General features: G+C 37.7%; 1 protein-coding gene across 4 annotated transcripts in view; it reads right to left on the reverse strand.

Annotated features, from left to right (window-relative positions):
- Positions 1 to 20,203, reverse strand: part of PDS5A (PDS5 cohesin associated factor A) — a 113,485-nt gene that overhangs the window by 75,085 nt on the left and 18,197 nt on the right. For 3 of the 4 annotated variants that reach the window (XM_037530463.2, XM_037530462.2, XM_037530466.2), the window contains exons 3-6: positions 4,682 to 4,885; positions 3,526 to 3,612; positions 2,897 to 2,994; positions 919 to 1,045 (exon numbers count right to left, since the gene is read on the reverse strand). In XM_037530463.2, coding sequence (XP_037386360.1) covers positions 919 to 1,045; positions 2,897 to 2,994; positions 3,526 to 3,612; positions 4,682 to 4,885 — 516 coding nt within the window. Of the gene's footprint in view, positions 1 to 918; positions 1,046 to 2,896; positions 2,995 to 3,525; positions 3,613 to 4,681; positions 4,886 to 20,203 lie in introns of those variants that run through there. The other variant, XM_037530467.2, reaches the window with a different exon arrangement.

A 20,203-nucleotide genomic window follows, 5' to 3' on the forward strand; every position in this document is an offset into this window, starting at 1 on the left:
ACAGCTTCCTTGCACTAGGCTTTTATTTCATTGGCAAAGGGTTAAGATCCGCTCAAAATTAAGGCGACCTTTCTATTTCCTAAAAGGGTATATTTCCTATTTATAAAAATACACTCTAACTAGAATATAGACACCAAATACACTATTCCTCCCTAAGTTTTTCCTCTCTGATTTTGCCTGACATGTACTCCCCCTTTGTGATAGTCTAAAAAATCTGACCAGTTACATTCATTTGAAATAAAATGCAAATATTTAGCCAGGAGCAGAATTTTTAACTAATTATATCTTATTGTAAGTATAACAGACACAATGTACAACTAATGTATGATAACAGGTCACTGAAACACAGAGGAAAAGAGCAGAGGGGAAGCATCCCAGTGGTGGTACTTTTAGGAAATTAAGTCCTCTTGTTTCTTAGGAGGACTTAGCAGAGAAAACAGAAAAAAGAAATGGGGGCAAATATACAGCTCTTATCCATTCCTCCGTAACATTAACCATACAGTTTCTGCCCATATCTTTTTCTATTCCTAAGAAATGTAGGATATGGTTCTAAGAAATCAGGTACAAAAAAGGTTAACACTTTCTTAAAAAAACAAAACAAACAAACAAAAACCAAAACTGACAGTACTACAACCCTCTTATAATTCCCAGACTAGCTCTGAATGATACATTTGAAGTATTTTCAGTTTTCTAGAAGATAGGCAGCACTTAACTGAATAAAAATCTACAATATTCAAATCAACATAGCTTCAAAAAACAAGAATAACTACAAGACTAATATGTGTTACTTTATTTTATTTGGGGCTGGAGACAATAGTGTGATTACGATCACAAAAACAGTTACATTTTCATGTGTTCTACAATGAATCTTCAAGCTATAACATTAATTAACCTTCAATGTCTTCATACTATACAAACCTTATGTGCAGGAATGAGGTTAATAAGAATGGAGTCCAATAATTCTTGAGTAACTCCATCACCTTCCATGATGATAGAACTCATCAAGTCTAGCATGTGCATTTGTACCTTCTTATTGTGGCTATTGCTAAAAAAAAACAATTAAAAATTTTAAATATGGAAGGTAAAAGAATTTAGGTCTACATAAAGAAAATTAAACCTCTTAGTTTTTAAACCAACTATCTCAGATGTAAAAGGATTTTCACTTGAGGGAACCATGCCAATAATGGCAAAGAAATTTTGGTTGTTACAAATATAGTTGTAAGTCTTTTTTTGTGAAGTATTTCACAAACATAAAAATCTTTAGAATGAATTAAGTACCTATATAATTAGCATTCAAGGAGTATGTTTAATTCAATCAAACAAAAACTGTGAAATTCTAAAAAAGGTCATCTTTGCTTATATGTCCCCAGATTTTTAAAAGGTGACAAAATTTTATATAACGGGAAAAAAAGGTACAATATAATGAAGGTAGACAGTTATCTTTCTGATCCCTTTCAATCTTAATAGATTCCCTGAAATAATACTATAAACACACAGAAAAGCCTAAGCCAACAAAGGTAATTTCTGCTATACATATTACCAGAAGGTTCTGAAAATGTCATCCTGCTATCTCTAACACAAATTTCAAACAAACAAAAAGATCAACATGGTATAACCAATAATCAATTTCAGTGATACTTTACCTGTAGCCCTCCTCAATAAATGTCTAATGCTGATATAAACTTATCTAAAAAGGAATGGCTACAAAACTTTTATAATCTATCATGGCATCTAGACATCTCTCCTTCTGATTGCTACTTTACTTAAGATTTGACCTGTCCATTTTCACATTTATCAGTATATGAAAGGACAAATCAAGGGACTAGATCTAAATTAGTTTATGGCACTACAGATACAGGGAAGTTAAATCAAGATTGAATAATCTTAAGAACATTTATCTCTCACCTATGCTTTAAAAAATTTAACTTGAAATCATGTATAACAGACTTGTTTGGCACTGAGTGGAAAAAAGCAAAGATGAAACTCTAAAAACTTGGTGGAAAAATTATCACATTACTATGTATACAACTTCTACAATTTTTATAAAGATACCTAAATTAAAGCTATAACACAATGTCACTTCAAAATAACAATAAAAATAAACCATAGGCATAAATTTTTCTGATAAAAAAATGTAGAGAACTTTCTAGAATGTGCAGTCAATATGCAAAAGACATTAACCAATAGTCATTTAGCTACTGAATACTTAAAGCATAGTAGAGCCACATTCTAAAATATTGTTCCTTTAGGATATAGTCAAACGAATAGGATATATTATCTATACTAAATTATATTAAGTTTTACTCATTTCTTCATACTTAATGTGGATACAAATAAGTTAAAAATTTAGGTGAGATATTGTATGTTTGTATATAATGTAATGCTACAGAATGCATCTGATAACAATGCTTGGTTACTCTACAATAAAATAAGACAAACACAATACTACAGTGAAATCAAAGTTTAGACTCTTGATCAGCAATTTGTCCTTAGGCAAGCCACCACACTCTTCCATGCAATGGCTTCCTGATTTCTAAGGGAAAGAGCTTTGTCTAGTTCTAAAATGAGAAGATATCAAAATCAGTGTACTATTTTGTCTCCCAACACTCACTAGTGGTATTATGAAACTTGTAATTTCTACATCATAATTCACAAATTCATTATGTGAGGTCTCTTATCACTTACTTTGTGAGAGTCAACAAATACAACTGATATCATAATTTAAATGGTAGTATATGGCAAACACAGGTTTCAGACAATAATTTTTATTTTCTTCTTCATGTTAAGTCTTCTAAGAAATACAATTCGAGTCCCAAAAGTTCTTAGTATACAGTACATGAAACTTCAATATACACAGTAAAAAGAGACAAATAAGAATACTTCAAACATAACTTACTTGATCACTGAGAAGAGAGTTCTAAAAAGCTGAATAAAAATTTCATTGCAATCTTCCAATTCAAAGCAGATGTTATATGATTTAACCCAAGCTAAATTCTTAAATAGATAAATAAAAATAATTACACAACACACTTAGATGAGTTACATAAAAGCAAATTCATGAATGAAATTTAATTTTTAAAATTTCAAATGTATAGTCAAGCCTACAAACGCCCAACATATAAAATGACAATTATGTCATGTACTTCAATTTTTAAAAAGATGTATCTACTTAGTCTTCTCTAATTGAAAAATACTAAATTGTTAAAGGCTGGTAGACATATATAGATACAAAGCTTAAAGAGCAGTGAAAATTAATTCAACTTAATCCCTTTCAGCATTAGGAAAGAAATTGAGATGAAAATTAAGTTTCAAATAATATAACACTTTTTTCAAATAATGTAACTTTTTTTACTTCATCTTATCAGGGCATGAGGAGCAATAAGAAGATTGTATTTTCCTCATTAAATGCAAAAGACATGTATTAAGTGGGTTTTACATAAAACAAAGATATTTTACATTATAAAATTACTGTAAAGAATTTTCTACTACATGAAACATTGTGATATTTATTAAATTTCTTTTTACCTCTAATAAATAAAAGTATCTATTAAACTGCGGACTCTTTGTATCCTCCAAACCTTTTAATTGTCTGGTAATAAACAAAAATATGTCCTGTTAAAAAGATGATAAAATATATTAATTTAGACACAAATACTTATTCTTTCACAACACACTAAAGTCTTTATAGAAATGAATCCATTACAAACTACAATAAAAGAAATTTTCTCCTTTAGACAAATGACTTGGGACTGGCCTAGTTCATTATTCCAAAAGCTGGAAAAGAGAAAAATTACATAAAATTACATTACTCAGAAAAAAAAATAAAAATTATTACTGTCACAAATCTTTACGCTTTTTCATACTATGAGAACCACAGATTCTATATCCTGTACCTTTTCATCTACTCTACCCTTCCATTCCACTTTACTCATTGTATTCATCGTGTATCAAGGCAAACAATTATGTGCACGTTAAGGACCTGAATCAGTCTGTCCCTTACTATTTCCTACGTGTGAACAGTCATTTTAAGTACCTCGTTTGAAATCTGATGTATAACTACAAGGTTTTATGGAGCAAAACCACTAACTTTTCATAATGATATGGCTTAATTTCTCAGCAAGTTTTATTTTTTTAAAGAAGTTTCAATCCAAAATAGTATCAAGGCGGGACACACTGATTTTAGGACTAATTAAAAGCAAGTAGTTCAAAGGATTAAAATTTGTGACAATAAAATTATTCAAAATATGAAGTGAGTTCAAGAGATCAATGCTAAACAGGAATTTCACCAACATTTCAAACAAAGGCAAAACCACCAAGATGAGCATATAGTTTTGCATGTAGAGTAATTTGCAGGGGAGAAACAGTTATTAGAATGTGCAGATTTTAGTAAACTTTTGTTTAAAGTGTCAATAATCCACTGTTTATCTCTTCAAAGTTCAGTTACCTGGGCTGTGATAGGTTGTCCTGAAGATTACATATGAGCAGACAAGGACTAGTTTTGATTTACACACTCAACACCTCATAAAGATGCCAATTATTTTTGTGGCTACTCAATGAATATTAACTGAGTGAAAAATTATTTTGTAACTTATGATCTTATTAAGATGAATAATATGAAATCTATTTTCCTAAAGATAAGTTAAATTATAATGTAAACAAATTTTGTAAAAATTGTACTTACCTTAAGCTTATCGTGGGAAGTATATGGAGCTTCTGGGGCATAGATTCGAAAGATGTCGGCCAAACAACATGCTACAAGGAGACGCACATCTTTATTGGGATTCCTGAGGAAAAATTCGGATGCAAGATGCAAGGCTAGTGGGAGATACTGCTGTTTTTCATCTTCTGAATCCTGATCCATATCCATAAAAGTTTTTACTACCATCTGTAAAAATGTATAAAAGAAAATTTTAATCACCTCCTAATACCAAAATCAGTGGAGAATAATTTAATCTTATCACTTGAGACAACATGGAAGGAACTGGAGGGAATTATGCTAAGTGAAATAAGTCAGAAGGAGAAAGACAAACACTGGATGATTTCTCCCATGTGTGTGGAATATAGGGAAATAGAACAAAGGAAAAAACAAAAACAAATCAAGAGGAACCTTAGAAATCTGAGTGCAAAACTGAGGGTACCAGAAGAAGGTTGAGTTATGGAGTAAAGAGAGGAGGCAGTTCAATGGTCTGTAGTGGAGGACTATGGGAGCCTTGGTAGTAAGTATGGTGTGGTAACACACATCTGAAGAGGTGTGCATTTGGGCCTCCCCTGGTGGCGTAGCAGTTGAGCCCGCTGCCTCTGCAGCACCGGTTCGATCCCCGGACACCAGAAAGGGTCCCGCATGGCGCGCAGACCTCTCCTGCCACACCCGCTGCTCCCCTCAGCAGTGTGTTTCATCAGTCTGCCTGTTCTGTTCCCCTCTCTGACTCTGGTAAATTGGCTCGCCCTCCCGCACTTCTGACTGTACCCAGTGCTTGTATAAATAAACAAATCTTTAAAATAAAAAGGTGTGAATCTATACTTTTGAATCACGTGTAGAGTACCAGTATTACCTCAATAAAAACTAACACCAAAAAAAAGTCTTTTATTACAACCAAACTACGAAATCAGCTTGTTTTCCTCCACAAAAATCAAAATTTAAAAAAAAAAAAATCTGTGTTTAATAATTTGGGTAAAAATCACAAGCATGGGGCCTCCCTGGTGGCACAAAGGGGTTAAGTCTCAGCACTATAAGGCTGTCCGCAGCCATTGCAGCATGAGTTCAATCCCCGGCCAGGGAGCTAACCCAAATGGTACAGCAGACTTTTCCTATCTCACCCGCTGCTCCCCTTAACAGTGTATTTCAGTTCAATCCTCCTGTTCTGTTCCCCACTCTGTCTCTGGTGAATCCTCCCCCCCCGCCCGCCACTGGCCTACACCCCAGCTCTTGTATGCATAAATAAATAAAAATAAATCTTACCAAAAAATCACAAACATGAACAAGCATCAACTTTTGGATTACTCACAGATACATCTGCATTAATGACAGATTTATGAATATTTTGAGATTCCTTATTTCTATATCTGACTCAGGCAAAAAGATTTTGGTCTCAAATGCACACCCAATTCGTGTATTTTACAAATCATTGATACATTCTTTTATATATTTTATCATCAAACTGCCTTGACTTAGGCTCCTTAAGACTATTTCATTTCAGGGCCTTCCTGGTGGTGCAAGGGGTTAAGCACCACACTATGAAGCAATCTGCAGCCTCTGCAGCATGAGTTCGATCCCTGGCCCCACCAGAGAGAAACCCACATGGCGAAGCAGGCCTCTCCTGTCTTGCCCACTGCTCCCTTCACCAGTGCATTTCAGTCAATTCACCTGTTCAGCACTCCATTCTGATTCTGATGAATCCTCTCACCCACCCCCATTATCTCTGGCCTGTACCCCATACAGGAGCATGCATAAATAAATAAATCTAAAAAAAAGACTATTTCATTTCATACTTTGATAAGTTTCATAATTCACAACAGAAAGTCATGTTTAAATGTTTTTATATGTTTGGACATCTAATTAAAAGCTTTAATTATAAAATGATCTCTTGTCATTTATAATTACAAAATTAACAAATGCACACTTTAGAATCACTCTAAAATGCAAAAAAGTATAACAAAAAATTTGTATTCCTCAACCTTAAAGAATAATCCCTACATTTTTGCATATTTTGTGCTTCTGTTTTCTCTATAAAATTGCAATTATATTACATTCCCTTGTTTATCAAACCATGGTGTTTTACTCATGCCTTTATTTATTTATAAAAAAAAAAATAAAATAAAGATTTATTTATTTATTTATACAAGTACTGGGTACAGTCAGAAGCGCGGGAGGGTGAGAGAAATCACCAGAGCCAGAGCGGGGAGCAGAGCAGGCAGAAGGACCGAAGTACACTGCTGAGGGGAGCAGCGGGCGGCAGGAGGGGTCTGCGCGCCATGTGGGACCTTCCTCCAGTGGCCGGGGAGCAGTTGGGGATCGAACCAGCGCTGCACAGGCTGCGGGCACATTCGCAACCCAGCGCTCAACCGCTGCGCCACTGGGGAGGCCCTACTCATGGCTTTAACATTCTTTAAATAAATCATACTTTACTTAGCCAGTCACCACTGTCAAATACTGAAGTTTTATCTCTATTTGCCAACTTTTATCATAAATAAATGCTGAATTTTATCAAATTATTTTTTCTGTGTCTATTGGAGTAGACATATTTTTCTCTAATTCAACTAAGTAAATCCAATGATTGGTTTTCTTTTTTTTTTTTTAAAGATTTATTTATTATTTATTTATTCAAGAACCAGGGTACAGGCCAGATGTGCAGGAGGGTGAGAGGATTCACCAGAGACATAACAGGGAACAGAACAGGCAGACTGACAAAATACACTGCTGAGGGGAGCAGTGGGCTAGACAGGAGAGGTCTGCTGCACCATGTGGAACCCACTGGCCGGCTGGGATTGAACCTGCACTTCAGAGGCTGCGGACAGCTTCATAGCGTGGCACTCAACCGCCTGCACCACCAGGGGAGGCCCTGGTTTTCTTATTTTAATACATGCATGCATTTCTAAAATCTAATTCTAGATTGGGAAATGATGCCCATTTTTCTATTATATGGAAAATTTGTATTAAGAATTTTTTTCCTTAAAAATTTAGTGAAGTTCATTCAATCAAAGAATGAATTATAATGGAATTTAGAAAATATTCTGAATGGAATGACTAAGAAAATATTAACTATCAATCAATACATGTGGAATGTAGTTACAGTTGTACTTAAGGGAAATCTATAGCCTTAAATGTATATACTAAAATAGAAGATGAATAAAAAATGAATAATTTACATTTCTATCTTAAGTTAGAAAAACAAAAGGAAGCAGACTCAAAAGAAGGAAAAAGAATAGACATCAAGAAATTGGAAAGCATACATACAACAATAGAGAAAAACCAACAATGTTAAACAATTACTGTTGAAATGATTAATAACATTGACAAGTCTCTAGCAAGAATTAATCAAGAAGAGGGGTTAGTAACAAATTACCAATATGATGAATGAAAAAGAGAAGATGTATTACACATACAATAATACATGGTGGTGGGGCGGGGGTGTATGGGACCTGCTACATGAAATAGAATATCTGGACAATTCTGTTTCTATGAAAATAAATTGAATCTGAACTTAAAAACTCTCCCACAAAGAAATCTCCAATGTCAGATGGTTTCATTGGTAAAAGTGCCAAACAAGACAAGTATATATTGTACTAACTACACTGTTCAAAATATCCAACCCCTCATGCGATTCTGCTATTATATATTTTTTAAGATTTATTTATTTATGCATATAAGAGCTGGGGCACAAGTCAGAGATGCAGGGGTTGGGGGTGAGAAGATCCACCACAGACAGGGCTGGGAACAGAACAGGCCGACTGACTGAAACACATTGCTGAGGGGAGCAGGGGGCGAGCCAGGAGAGGTCTGCTGTGCCATGTGGGTTGCTCCCTGACCGGCCAGGGATTGAACTCATGCTGCAGAGGCTGCGGATTGCTTCATAGTGTGGTGCTTAACCCCTTGCGCCAGCAGGGAGAATCTGCATATCTTGGCTTACCCATAAAGTCACTAGTGAGAGTAAGAGTCTACTTTTAAAGCACAACATCCATGTAAGAGCTGACACCTATTACATTAAGCCTTCTATCTTGGTTATCTATTAACACTGGTAGAGACTGTTATCTAGCTAGAATCAAGAAATGAGAAAGAGTGAGAATATAATACAGAAACTAAACACCTGAAATTTAAGAATTCTTTTTTTTTTTTAAAAAAGATTTATTTATTTATTTATGCATACAAGAATGGGGGTACTGGCCAGAGGTGCGGGCAGTGAGAAGATCCACCAGAGACAGAGCAGGTAACAGAACAGGCAGACTGACTGAAATACACTGCTGAGGGGAGCAGCTGATGAGTCAGGAGAGGTCCACTGCACCATGTGGGTTGCTCCCTGGCCGGGGATCAAACTCTTGCTGTGGTGGCTGCGGTTAGCTTCAAAGGTTGTATCTTAACCCCTTGCACCACCAGGGAGGCCCAAATTTAGGAATTCTTTTTTTTTTTTTTTTAATAGAGGCATTTTTTATTTATTTATTTGTTTGTTTGTTTTGTTTATACATGCACTGGGTACAGTCAGAAGTGCAGGAGGGTGAGAGAATTCACCAGAGCCAGAGCGGGGAGCAGAGCAGGCAGAAGGACCGAAGTACACTGCTGAGGGGAGCAGCGGGCGGCAGGAAAGGTCTGTGCGCCATGTGGGACCCTCCTCTGGTGGCCGGGAGCAGCCGGGGATCGAACCGGCGCCGCAGAGGCCGCGGGCAGCTTCGCAACCCAGCGCTCAACCGCTGCGCCACTGGGGAGGCCCAAATTTAGGAATTCTTAAGGGAAGAAAAGAGCACCATGATGGGAGTTTTGAAGAGATAATCATAACATAGTGAAACCCATAACTAGGTTTGGAGTTCAGGAAGAGAATAATGAAGTATGTAGCATCTAGCTACATCTACTTAGCTAGATGTAGCATCTAGCTTCATTTACTTAGGTAGCAATAGCCCACTCACTTGAAGCCATCTTATAAAGATGCCACATAATTCAGCTAATCTCAACCAACAAAGTAATCAAAACCCATTATTTAAAGATGAGTAAATTAAAAATCAGTTTAAATCTTCAAGCAAGATGACAAAAGTCAAAGGAAAGGGCAAGTAAACCACAGAGAAACTTGACCTTTATCATGAAGACAAGAGTCACTGAAATGTTTTGAGCAACAGATTAATAGGGTCAGATTCTAATTTCATGAAACTACTCCTTCAATTAAGAGGTAGCAAGTAAATGAACGTATCAGTCACAAGGTTGATATATCCATGGAAGTTAATCCAGCTACATAATGCATTAAGACATTTTACTAACCAAGTATTCTGAAACAGTAGCAAGTACAATAGGAGGTGAGAGATGAAATGAAAAAGGCATACTTTATGGACTTTTTGTATATTTCACACACACATATATACACAAGAGCCACAAAATAATATGTATACATGTTTGGGCCTCCCCTGTGGCGCAGCAGTTGAGCGCTGGGTTGTGAAGCTCCCTGCAGCCTCTGCGGCGCCGGTTCGATCCCCGGCTGCTCCCCGCCCACCGGAGGAGGGTCCCACATGGCGCGCAGACCTCTCCTGCCGCCCGCTGCTCCCCTCAGCAGTGTACTTCGTCAGTCTGCCTGCTCTGCTCCACTCTCCGCTCTGACTCTGGTGAATTCTCTCACCCTCCCACGCTTCTGACTGTACCCAGTGCATGTATAAACAAACAAACAAACAAATAAATAAATAAAATACATGCCTCTTTAAAAAAAAAAAGATTAAAAAAAATAATAATAATATGTATACATGTTTATCAAAATAATAGCTATTTTAATTATAGTAACAGTTATACCTTTTAGGTATGACAATCATAGTGTGGTTTTTAAAAGTATTCAATTTTGGGGGGAATACATTCTGAAATAATATTGAAATGTTCTGTCTAGGACATGCTTCAGGAGCTCATTATTTTACTTTCCCCATTTTTGTTTTTGAGTTGTTACATAATAAAAAATGTTTTTTAAAAAACTACATGTATCATATGAATCTCAGAATCACTTTAAAGCATCTAATCAAATCACATATTCGATGATATAAAGGTTCCTGAAATTTAAATTCCATTTAAAAATAAGATTGGGTGTGGGGGTGGGGAAAGAGAAAGGTAAACTGAGACCTGGAGATATTAGCTGAAGAAATATGAATTAATGGCAGGTATAGGACTAAATACTAAAACCCATGTTTCAGGATTACTAATATACTTCCCAGAACTCTCACAAGCTGGTGCTTTACTTTTTTCCATTTTTATCTCATATTTTACTTGCTTGTTCTCTCTTTCCTACATTAGACTTTTAAATTCTGTGGTAGCAATAAAATGTATTCATTTGTATGGTATCAGAATCTACAGAACTATGCCTGATACAAAGCAGGCACTTGATATTTGTTGAATTAGGGTTTATATATATAACTAGTTCAGAGAATCTTTACAGGTATACTAATCTTTCATCAATTAGAAAAATCCACCCCTCCCTCAGGTGTGAAAATATTAAGTTTTGGAGTTAAATAAAATAAACCTTATAATTTATTTATATATTTATTGTTTATTGAGGTAAAACTTGGTTTATGACACTGCATATGATTTAGAGGTAAACTGTCTTCAGGTACTGTACCACATTACACCCACCACCTATAGTCCACCACGGTTTCATGGTGCTCCCTCCACACTTTACTCTCCCCCTCTCCCACCCTGACAGCCTTGATTCTACAGTCAGATTTCTAGGGTTTGTAAATTGGGTTGGCTTTATCTGACCATTGTTTTATTTATTATTACCACTGACCTCTCATAAATAAAAATCATAAAAGAATATTGTGAATAATTATATGCCAATATAAATTAAGTAACTTAGATGCTATTGTACCAATTCCTGAGACACAAACTACTGAAAATGACCCAAAAAGTCTACATAAACCTGCAACAAATGAAAAGACTGAATAAGCCATCAAAAACAACAAAGCCCAGACATAGATGGCTATTAAAAATTGTCAATTTTCTCCAAACTTGTACTACCAAAAAATTGGCAAAACATTGCTGGCTCATTTTATATTATCAGTATCAATCTGATTCCAAACCTAGACAAAGATATCAAAAGAAAAACTACAGACCATTCTCTCTTATAAAAATGAATTAAAAATAAATAAATAAATAAATAAATAAACTTCTAGGGCCTCCCTGAAGGCACAAGGGGTTAAGTCCAGCACTATCAAGCTACTGCCAGCCACTGCAGCATGAATTGGGTACCTAGCCAGGGACCTGGCTCCCATGGCACAGCAGACCTCTCCTGTTATCGCCTGCTGCTCCCCTCAGGAGTGTATTTCAGTAGATCCGCCTGTTATGCTCCCCACTCTCTCTGGTGAATCCTTTCACCCCCCTGCACCTCTGGCTTATACCCCAGTTTTAATATACATAAATAAATGAATCTTAAAAAAAAATAAAAGTTTTAGACTGTACAGGTCATAAGTTCTCTGTCATAACTATTTAAATACTGTAATAACACAAAAGCAGTCACAACTGATATGTCACTGATTATGTCTATCTCAATAAAACTTTATTTAAAGCCTTTGAAATGGGAATCCCATATAATTTTTGATGTCATAAAATATTATTGTGATTATTTTCCATCAACCACTTAATAAAGTAAAAACAGTTCTTTGTTTCTAGGCTTACAAAGACAAGGTAGCAGGGCAGATTTAGTTGGCAGGTCAACTCCTGAATTATATCATTCTGATGGAAGAGTGTTTTAACTAAAAAAGTAATTAATATTACTACGTAGAATAGACAATATCTAGTCACCTAACGACTAGATATTCTAACTAATGAGCTGATTGAAAAAGAGGTGAGAGCCTTATGATTTTTGTTTTATTTTTATTTTTTTAAGATTTATTTATTACGCATACAAGAGCTGGGGTACAGGCCAGAGGTGGGGGAGGGGGTGAGAGGATTCACCACAGACAGAGTGGGGAACAGAAGAGGCAGAGTGACTGAAGTACACTGCTGAGGGGAGCAGCGGGCAAATCAGGAGAGGTCTGCTGCACCACGTGGATTGCTCCCTGGCCAGCAGGGATCAACTCGGCAGGGGATCTAACTCCTGCTGCAGAGGCTGCGGACAGCTTCATAGGTTGCATCTCAACCCCTTGTGCCACGAGGGAGGCCCCTGTTGTAATTTTTTTTTTCATTCAGCCTTCATTTCCATACCGTGTACTATTTCTCCCCTAATCTGTGGTTTTGTGATATCTATGTCTTTTCTAATGGTATTAGCAAATTTCTTATCTAAGTTACAGGCTGTTTCTTTCATTGAACATTTGATTCAAATGGCTTGTTCATAAACTTTGCCTCTGCAGAATCTAACCACTTGGCTTCCAAGACCAAGAACCTACCATAGAGCACATTGCTCTACCATGTCACCATGTACAGAGTCCATTATCTCCTGTTGATAACAGGATAAACTATCTGAAAGTGAGTTAGTTAACATGGTTTCTGTGACAACTACATCACATAGCTATAATCTTGTCAATGATCTGTCCTCCCTGACTTCTGTGACATTTTTCCATTCGCTTGCTCTGATCCCTGGGTTCCGAGATCTTACTTTTTTAGCTGTAATAGATTCACCCTGGTCATACTTCCATTGCAATGAGCCATATTTCCTACATTGTTATTTTTTTAAAAAAAGATTATTTATACAAGAACCAGGGTACAGGCCAGATGCACGGGAGGGTGAGAGGATTCACCAGAGACAAAGCGGGGAACAGAACAGGCAGACCGATGAAATACACTGCTGAGGGAGCAGCGGGCATGGCAGGAGAGGTCTGCTGCGCCATGTGGGACCCTTGCCGGCGGCCAGGGAACGAATCTGTGCTGCAGAGGCTGTGGGCAGCTTCGCAGCCAAGCGCTCAACCGCTGCGCCACAGGGGAGGCCCCCATTAGTGTTTTTTAAACACTGCATGGCTTCAGAAAGTTTTGCTACAGACTTAGTAATGTTTCCTGGCAAATTTGAGCATAACTATGAGGTTGTTAAGTACTTATATATTTGCAATACAGTCATTTCAACAACATTGGTTGAATCACAAAGTCAAGTTTCTTTTTCTTGTGCTACCAAAAGTTATAACAAAAAGTGAGCTCTTGGTCTCCCTGGTGGTGCAGGGGTTAAAGACAAAGTGCTATCAAGTGGTGGCTAGCCACTGTGGCTTGAGCCAGTGGGTCTGGCTGCTATGCTCCCCACTTTCTCTGGTGAATCCTCTCACCCCTTTCATCTCTGGCCTACACCCCAGTTCTTGTACGCATAAATTAATAAAAAATACATCTTTGTAAGGGTCCTCCCTGGTGGCGCAGGGGTTGGGGTGTGGCCTATGAAGCGATTTGCAGACATTGCACGCACAAATTTGATCCCCGGCCAGGGAGCTACCCACATGGCACAGCAGACCTCTCCTGACTTGCCCGCTACTCCCCTGAGTAGTGTATTTCTGTGATCTGCCTGTTCTGTTCTCCACTCTGTCTTGGTGAGTTCTCTCACCACCCCCCCACACCTCTGGCCTGTGCCCCAGTTCCTGTATGCGTGAATGGATGAATCTTTCAAAAAAAAATTGTAGAAATTGGTTCTCTCTTGACTCACAAAGTACAACAATTTGCATGAGGAAATACAAAATAAATATATATATTTTTTAAGATTTATTTATGTATGCATACAAGAACTGGGGTATAGGCCAGAGGTGCAGGTGGGTAAGAGGATTCACCAGAGACAGAGGGGGGGAGCAGAACAGGCAGAAGGACCGAAGTACACTGCTGAGGGGAGCAGCGGGTGAGACAGGAGAGGTCTGCTGCGCCATGTGGGTAGTTCCCCAGCCAGTTGGGGATCGAACTCGTGTTGCAGAGGCTGTGAATAGCTTCATGGTGCTGTGCTTAATCCCTTGCACCACCAGGGAGGCCCCATAATCACACATTTCTAAAGAACTTACAGGTCAAAGGGAAAAAAAAAATCACAAAGAAATGGAGAAAATTTTCTAAATAAACGGTAATGAAAACTTATCAAAACCAGCGAAATGCAATTAAAACTGATTTAAGTTTAGCTTTACAAACTTAAGTCAGACCAGTGGTTTTCAGACCAGAGTGACTGCTGCCCTTCAGGAGATATCTGATAGTACCTGGGAATATTGTTAAATGTCTAAGTAGGGAAAAGTGCTTACAACTGTTACCTCATTGAGTGCATTTGTAGGGTGTTGACAAACATCTTACAATGCACAAACAGGCCCCCCGAACAAAGACTTATCTGGTCTAATATGCCAAGGGTCCCAAGCCTGAGGAAACTGTGTCAGAAAACTCAAACTACATAGAAGGTAGTAAGAACAGAAATGAATAAAATAGAAAACTAGCATAGAAAAAATTAACAAGGCCAAAAGTGAGGTCTTTGAAAAGAGAGGTCTAGATTCAACAAAGCTCTTACTAGAAGGGTCAATTTAAAAAAGAGAAATCAATATGAGGAGTGTAAGAGGGGAGCAGCACTAGAAATACAAGACATTAAAAGGATAGTAAAATGCTATAAACATCAACTTCACGTGGATAAATTAGACAGCTTAGAGAAATGCGCAAATTCCTTGAAAACATAACATCATACATTATTGGGAAGGTAAAACAAATACAACCTCTTTGGGAAAAAGACTAGCAGCTGTTATTAAACATAATCTACTTTATGATTCAATGACTACATTCCTTGGTATTTACCAAACATAACACATATGTCTAGTAAAAGGCTTGTACAGGAATGTCTACAGCATCTTTGGTGACAATAGCCTAAAATGTAAATAATCTAAATTTCTATCAATACAAGAATGGAATAATATTTGGCCCACATCATAAACTATTCTAGTCATATAACAGAATAAAATTTAGCCATGAAGAGGTACAAAATAATGATACATAAACAACATGGGGGCCTCCCTGGTGGCGCAGTGGTTGAGCGCTGGGTTGCGAAGCTGCCCGCAGCCTCAGCGGCGCCGGTTCGATCCCCGGCTGCTCCCCGGCCACCGGAGGAGGATCCGACATGGTGCGCAGACCTCTCCTGCCGCCCGCTGCTCCCCTCAGCAGTGTACTTCGGTCCTTCTGCCTGCTCTGCTTCCCGCTCTGGCTCTGGTGAATTCTCTCACCCTCCCGCGCTTCTGACTGTACCCAGTGCATATATAAACAAAAACAAACAAACAAACAAGCAAACAAATAAATAAAACATGCCTCTAAAAAAAAAAATGTTTAAAAAAAAAAAAGAAAAAAGAAAAAAAAAAAGAAACAACATGGACTAATCTCAGAAAAATTATATTGTATACAACAGGCCTTGCACAAGAGTACACATATACTGTAGGATTCATTTATATTAACTTTTAGGGAAGCAAATTAATTTAGTTTAAAGGTAAAAGGGTGGCTGCCTCTTTGGGGGTGGTACAGAGAGTAAAAGGGAGCATGAGGAAATTTCTGAGGCGACAAAAATGTTCTATCTCTTAAGTGTTTGGGTTACACATGAGTAAGCATCTGTAAAACTCAGCAAATAGTATGTATGTGCATTTCACTGTATATAAATTGTACTTGCCCCTTCCCCAAACTTTAAATTAACAGTGTACGCTAATGAAATTCATGCTCAATTGTTATAGGGTAAAGTGTGCTGATAATTGCAACTTACTTTGAAATACATTTTAAAAAAAAAGAATAGATACATGCATACACTAAGATAAACACATACGCAATGAAGCAAAATATAGCAAATGCCACTCAACCAAATAATAACTGATTCAATCCTCATACTGATAACATGATGTTTACTTTTGTATATCAGGTATTTCTTCAAAGATGGCCGACAGACATGAAAACATGATCATCACTTATCAGCAGGGAAATGCCAATCAAAACCACACTGCAGGGCCTCCCCGGGTGGCGCAGTGGTTGAGCGCTGGGCTGTGAAGCTGCCTGCAGCCTCTGCAGAGCTGGTTTGATCCCCGCCCTCTGGGCAAGGTCCCACATGGCATGCAGACCTGTCCTGCCGTGCCGGCTGCTCCCCTCAGCAGTGTATTTCATCAGTCTGCCTGTTCTGCTCCCTGCTCTGGCTCTGGTGAATTCTCTCACCCTCCTGCGCTTCTGACTGTACACAGTGCTTGTATAAATTAAAAAATAAAATAAAAAATTAAAAAAAAAAAACAAACACACTGCAATATCACCTGACACTTGTGAGAATGGTCTGTATCAAAAAGACCAAAACCAGCAAGAGCTAGAGAGGATATGGAGGAAAAGGAGCCCTTGTACACTGCTGGTGGAAAGGTAGACTGATCTAGCCTATATGGAAAACAGTGTGAAGATCTCAAAATATTAAAAATGGATCTACCACATGATCCAGCAATTCCACTCCTAGGTATCTACCTGACAAATGCAAAACCACGAATTCAGAGGAATATATGCACTCTTGTTTATTATAGCCCTACTTAGAACCACCAAGTTATGGAAACAACCTAAAGGCCCAAAGGCAGAAAAGTAGATTAGGAAGATGTAGCATATAAGCATGATGGAATACTATTTAGCTATTAAAAAAAAAAATCTCTTGTCATTCATAGGCAACCTGAATGGAACTGGAGGGGATTATGCTAAGGGAAATAAATAACTCAGGAGGGAAAGACAAATACAGAATGGGGTCATTTACATGTGGAATATAGAGAAACAAAGGATCAGATAAAACCAAACCAGTAACAGGCCTCCCCTGGTGGCACAGTGGTTGAGCGCTGGGCTTCAAAGCTGCCCACAGGGCAGGGTCCCATATGGTCCCATATGGCGCGCAGACCTCTCCTGCCACGCCTGCTGCTCCCCTCAGCAGTGTGTTTCGTCAGTCTGTCTGTTCTGTTCCCTGCTCTGGCTCTGGTGAATTCCTTCACCCTCCCGCGCTTCTGATGTACCCAGTGCCTGTATAAATAAATAAATCTTTTAAAAAAAAAAAACTGAATCAGAAACAAACACTAGAAATCTGATTGTGGAATTGAGGTTAGTAGGGTGGGGAAGGGGAAAAACAAAGTGGGAGAGAGCACCATGGACTATGGTAGACAGTGGGGTGGTGGGTGTGACGTGGTAACAACACCTGAAGGAGGTGATCCTGTATCTCTGAATCATACACAATGATGTAGACCAGTATTACCTCGATAAAAAAGTAAAACATGGTGGGGGGGCATTGTCCAAAGATAAGTCTCAAAAGAAGTCGACTCAAATGCTAAAGCTATAAGACAGGTACTTTAATGTAATTATGATTAGTAATATTAAAAAACAAGGTGGAAAAGATGGGCAACATCCAAAACAGTGGGGAATTTCAGCTGAGAAATGGAAACTACATCAAATTGTTTCACATTATCAACAATGGAAGCACAATAGGAGAGGAGAAAGAAGTGGGGAAAAAATATTTTAAGAGGCAATGGTTGAGTGATTTTTTTTTTTAAAGATTTATTTTTATTTATTTATACAAGCACTGGGTACAGTCAGAAAAGCGGGAGGTTGAGAGAATTCACCAGAGCCAGAGCAGGGAGCAGAACAGGTAGACTGACGAAGCACATTGCTGAGGAGAGCAGAGGGTGCGGCAGAAGAGGTCTGTTTGGTATGTGGGACCCTCACCATGTGGGACCCTTGCCATGTGGGGCCCTCGCCAGCGGCCGGGGATTGAACCGGTGCTGCAGAGGCTGCAGGAAGCTTTGCAGCCCAGTGCTCAACCGCTGAGTAATTTTTAATGGTAATGAAAGATAAAACATAGACCCAAGAAAGTCAGAGAGAACGCCAAACAAAATAAATACAAAGAAAACTACAAAAGACACATGATAGTGAAAAAAAATCCTGAGGGTAGGTAGAGAAGAAAGTAACTTCTGTTACTAGGGGACAGGGCAATTTACTATTTGATGTTCGATTTAATTACCATTATATATTTCAAGCCCTGCCAATATGCAAATAATTAAATGAGGTAATAAGTAATAAAGTCACATAAACATTTCATCTTTGATGATTCAGAAGTCCCACAGGAATCACATCACATATGTAAATATAAATGATTAGTTTTGGAATGCCATACACTAATGAAAATGCATAATAGATCAATGTTTACTTACCTTCCTGTTTTGGTAAAAGTAAAAAAAAACCTCATTAGTAAAATATATATAAACTACCAATTCAACCTGAAATTTAAAAAATACTCCAAGATGCTATTTTTGTAGCAACCTGCTCAAATTAAGAAGACCAGCATGGAATAAGATTTCATTTGCAAAGAATGTCTGCTTTCATAAGCAAATCATCCCATCAGTGGGCTTTATTTATAAACTATTACCTTTAAAGACTTTTTTTTGTTAAATTATATTTTTATAACTGCTAGTATTAACAGAAATAGATTTCTAAATAGTAGACTGCCACCAGATACAGTAAAAGTGGTCATGATACACATAGTTGCATACCTCCCAAATAAAACGTTTTCAGGATAGAGCTAAATTTAAAATAATCAGGAAACAGAGTTTGCTCTGGGCAGAATTTAAAATTATTGTAAAAAAACAGCCTAGAAGAATTAATATAAAATTTAGCATTAAGAAAAGTAAAATATATTTCTGGGATTCTCGGTACATATTCTCTGTATCAAGAACACCTAAGAAGCTTATTATAAATGCAAGGAAGAGAAACATGCAAAACACTGGGCCCACCTATAAGCCACTAAATTGGCAGGGGCAGAGGACATCATCACTATCTGATTCCTAACAAAAGCACCAGGAGTTAATTTTTAAGAACTCTAAAAGGGGGGCCTCTCCTGTGGCGCAGCGGTTGAGCGCTGGGTTGCAAAGCTGCCCGCAGCCTCTGCAGCGCCGGTTCGATCCCCGGCTGCTCCCCGGCCACCGGAGGAGGGTCCCACATGGCGCGCAGACCTCTCCTGCCGCCCGCTGCTCCCCTCAGCAGTGTACTTTGGTCCTTCTGCCTGCTCTGCTCCCCGCTCTGGCTCTGGTGAATTCTCTCACCCTCCCACGCTTCTGACTGTACCCAGTGCTTGTATAAATAAATAAATAAATAAATCTTAAAAAAAAAAAAAAAAAGTATCCAAAAGCTGGGACAGAAACAGTATGTTATAATCCACAAAATCTGATAAAATATCATTTAAAGGATGAGGGGGATCTGGAGGAGGGTGGTCAAAAGTACAATCTTTCAGTTATAAGATAAATATTAGTGATATGATGTACAACATTATGACTATAACTAACACTGCAGTATTATATATAAAAAGTTGGGAGTAAGCCCTAAGAGTTATCATCATAAAGAAAAAATTTTTCTTTTCCTTTTCCTTTCCTTTTTATTATATCTATACAAGAAAATGGATGTTAGCTAAACCTATTGTGGCAGTCAGTTCACAATGTATGTAAATCAAACCACTATTCTGCACACCTTTACATACAGTCATGTTGTAACATACAAGGATATAAACTATTTCTCAAAAAAAGGGAAAAAATAGATTAGAAAAACAGAAACATTATATATTACTTCAAAGAGATC

The sequence above is a fragment of the Talpa occidentalis genome, unplaced genomic scaffold (assembly GCF_014898055.3).
Source record: "Talpa occidentalis isolate TD23 unplaced genomic scaffold, MPIMG_talOcc4v2.1 talOcc4.6, whole genome shotgun sequence".
NCBI lineage: Eukaryota > Metazoa > Chordata > Mammalia > Eulipotyphla > Talpidae > Talpa > Talpa occidentalis.